We start from the raw sequence: 3709 nt of genomic DNA, 5'->3' as shown, positions 1-3709 counted from the left end.
AAATTAACAAAGCTGAATCCAAACAAACTGCAAAGCTAGGTTAACAAGCGTGAAACGAAAACCTGAGTTAATATATAAAACAAAGGCAAACAAAAGAACTAAAAGAGATTTTGCCATATACTGCCAAAAGAAAAGGTCAACATGGGGGTCTTGCATGTTGAGGCACTCTCCTTGGGGCATTGGCCCCTGTGAATTTCCATTGTGAGGCCCTGGCAATCTGGAGCTCCCAATCAAAGACGCAAGAATTGTGGTGCCGCCAGATGGTGAGGGTGATGAGTGAGTCAGTGAGTGAAGCCTCTTTGCATTGGCGCTCATGCGCTCTGCCACTGTGTCCAGCCACCTGCGGAAGAGTCATCTCGTCAGATCCAGAAACCAAACTTGGCGGGCGAACACACATTCAGTTAACATGTGAGATTGATTCCATGGAGGCATCACAGACAGAGGAGCATGGCGTTAGGTGCTGCAGCCCGTGCCAACCTGCCCGCCATCCAACAACCAAACATCGATCTGCCCCGACGAGTCAAGAGAAGATTTTGCACTTCAACAGCGCACAGCAATCCCAGCTCTGCCTCACAGTGCAGCAACTCGACTGTCCCTGAGAAGAACGTATCATATGCAGATTTTGCCTGCACATTAAGGGCAGCGGCAAGCAGTCCTGCTTTAACACTGCACGAACAGAAAGGTTGAGTATGCTCACCGCCACCAGGACCGCTCAATAGCATGATAATGACAACCGCGTTTCCATGAACGGTTCGTTCCCATTTGTTCTAAGATTAATGGCCACAAGTGTTTGATAGTACAGCACAATGTTGTGCAGCAGCACCATCCTTTCTCAAATAAGAGGAACCAGTGTGCTTCGCAGCAGCTGCCTGTACTATAAGAAGTTGAACCTTTTTCTTTGCTGAATGCAGATTCCCCTTATCAAGCTTCTCCATCACAAGATCAAATGTTTCTTGCTTCGGCGTAAAACCCTTCAGCACCATCTCCTCCAGAAACAGGCAAGACTGAGCAGGCTTCCCGTTTCGGCATAGCCAACTTACCAACAAGGTATAAGTGCTGAAATCAGGGGTGATGTCCTTTTTAAACATGTGGCATACCAGGAACAGAAGTATCTTCATCCATTGTTTTTTACAGCACAGCTTGAGCAATGGGGTGTATGTCTTTATGTCAGGCTTGCATGAATGAACCTCCATCTTAACCAGCAGCTTCAGGGCATTCACTGCCTGAGAGTGGTCACAGGCAGCAGAAATCAAGGTGTTGAAGGTAGCGACGTTGGGGGGGACTCCAGTTCTGCACATCTCATCAACCATAGAATTGGCATCCTCCAGTCTCCCTGCTCTGCCGAGTATATAAATGAGAGAGTTGTAGAAGGACGCATCTGGGACACAGCCATCCTTCTTCACCCTGTCAAATACATCCAAAGCTTCTTGTGTTCTTCCGGCCTTCCCTAGTGCGTGCATCACAATCGTGTATGTGATAACATTGGGAGGGCATCCTTTGGAGCGCATCGTGTTTAAGATGGCGTAAACAGTCTGGAAATCTTTCTCCATGCAGTATGCTTCTATTAGGCTGGTGTATGTTATGACTGAAGGACTGAAGCCATGCTCCTCCATCTCCTTCATCGCATCACGAGCTTCGGTCAGCATCCGTGCCTTGCACCACCCATGGACCAACGTGTTGAAGCTACCTTCGTCGGGAGGTACCATGCCCCTCAGCTCTTGGAACACGCCTCTTGCACGCTTCACGCTCCTCTCCTTGCACAACGTGTCCAGGAGCACATTCATGGCCTTGGTGTCCTTCACAACACCAAACCGGTCCATTTTATTGAAAGCCTCTATGGCATCGGTCCACCGGCTGGCCCCAGCAAGCCTCCTCATCACCTTTGTCATGGTTGCCAACGACACCAAACCCCCAATCTCGTCCATCTGACTGACCAAGCCCCACATCAAATCAAACTGCTTGAACTTCCCTAGTATGTCAACCATCAGGTCGTACGAATCAGCAGCGTGGCAGTACCCTTCCTGAGCGCCTGCCCACATGAAGAACCCGAAGGCCGCCACCCAGTCGCTGCCAAACCTCCGCAGAATCTTGTCGACCATGCGGCCTGACACCCTGACGGGGCAGCAGTCCATGGCTATCACAATGGCCTCCGGAGACGCAAAGCGAGAGCTCAGGATCCTGCTCACCTCGTCGACGTCTGCCTCGAACTCGGCGTCCTCGTGGGAGGCGGGGGTCGAACAGCCGGGGAGGATCGACAGCGGTCTCGAGCTGCCTCCGTGACTACGTTGCTCCACGGAAGCGTAGGTGATCGGGAGCACAAAGTCGTCGTCGTTGTTGTCGTCATCGATAGAGCCGCCGTCCTTCTTTGGGTTCCTGAACCAGTCGGGCAGCCCGAAGCCTGCGGTGCAGAAGCATGACGCTACGTGGTTGCCTTTAGGTGGCCGGTGCTTGCGCGTCGGTGACAGTATAACCTGGCAACACCGGCGCATTCTTAAGCTTGGAAGGCGGAACAGGCAAATCGTCGAGCACCCTGTCCGTGCGGCCACGCAGTACCGCGCTCTGCCACGAGAGCAGTGAAGGACCCACCGTCGGTGCTAATCGTATCTCGGGCACGGGCTGCACGGGCTCCGGGCGGTGGACGTATGGGATCCCACCGCCGTGGAGTAGGGGGAGCTTGGCGGCGACCCCGGGCTGGGAAGGGAGAACCTGAGCGGGGGGAGGAGTCGTGAGTGGGCTGTGGGCGGCGGGCGACGCGGCGGGCGGCGGGCGGCGGGTGGGTGACTAAGCAGCAGGTTCGGCGTGGTCTAGTCTCGCCGCTCTTGCGGCCGGCGGCGCAGGCTTGCAGTAGAGCACCCGGAGGAACTTTTTTTTTCCTTGAGTGGAGCACCTGAGGAACCGGATCAACTTTGTTGCTTGAAGCTCGCGCCCGCCCTCCATCGCCAGAAGAGTTCTAAATTGGCCGCAATTAGGGTAAATGCGAGTCATTTAGAAGTAAGTCTTATATTTTTATGTTTCAAAAAAAAAGTCTTCTATTTTTAAAAAATTTATTGTTTGTAAAATCTTAATAAGTTTTATATAAATTTAATGTTACAAGTTTGTGGTTTGACATGAAAATCATTTTTTTGCGTTTGACTTTAGATAATTATAAGATTGTGTGCTGGAAAAAAGATGGGCTCAAAAACCTCGAAGATTTATATGTTTCTTTTAAATTTTATTTTATAACCGCTGGAACAGCTCATGTATCTCTATCATGTACTATTCGATAAACATATCATGATATTGATGGTCAATAAAATGTGTATTGTGAAGTAAAAAAATGTTAACGTGTTGAAAAAATTGTTCTCACATGTTCATATATATCTTACTACATTTGTCTAAAATATAAGACATGTTTGACTTTTATGGTCAACAACATGCAACTTTAACTAAAATTTCAGTTGTACTATACCTATAAAATTAGTATAGTGATATACTCAATGTCAATATTTCACAAGACAAATGCAACCATACCATTTGTAGAATTATTAAACTTTAGTAAATATTTGAGGTCAAAGTCATGCATCAAACATTGTCACATCTTATATTTTGGGACATGGGAAAGTTGTTTCTATATATGATTAAAAATTATTCAAATAACATTCAAGTGTATTTATTTTAGGGATTTCTATTTTCGTGCCCTCAGGTCCTTAGTTATACTCAGTTTTCCCCA

At 48.3% G+C, this 3709-nt stretch overlaps 1 protein-coding gene across 1 annotated transcript; it reads right to left on the bottom strand.

Moving 5' to 3' along the window:
* Window positions 1–606: 606 nt before the first annotated feature.
* Window positions 607–2489, bottom strand: LOC124704340 (pentatricopeptide repeat-containing protein At3g22670, mitochondrial-like). Its single transcript, XM_047236594.1, has one exon. The coding sequence runs from the start codon at window positions 2487–2489 to the stop codon at window positions 774–776; it is 1716 nt and encodes a 571-aa protein (XP_047092550.1). The 3' UTR covers window positions 607–773.
* Window positions 2490–3709: the final 1220 nt, after the last annotated feature.

This window comes from Lolium rigidum, chromosome 3 (assembly GCF_022539505.1).
Source record: "Lolium rigidum isolate FL_2022 chromosome 3, APGP_CSIRO_Lrig_0.1, whole genome shotgun sequence".
NCBI lineage: Eukaryota > Viridiplantae > Streptophyta > Magnoliopsida > Poales > Poaceae > Lolium > Lolium rigidum.
The sequence above is the reverse complement of the archived record's forward strand: the minus strand, read 5'-3'. Positions and strand labels throughout refer to the sequence as shown.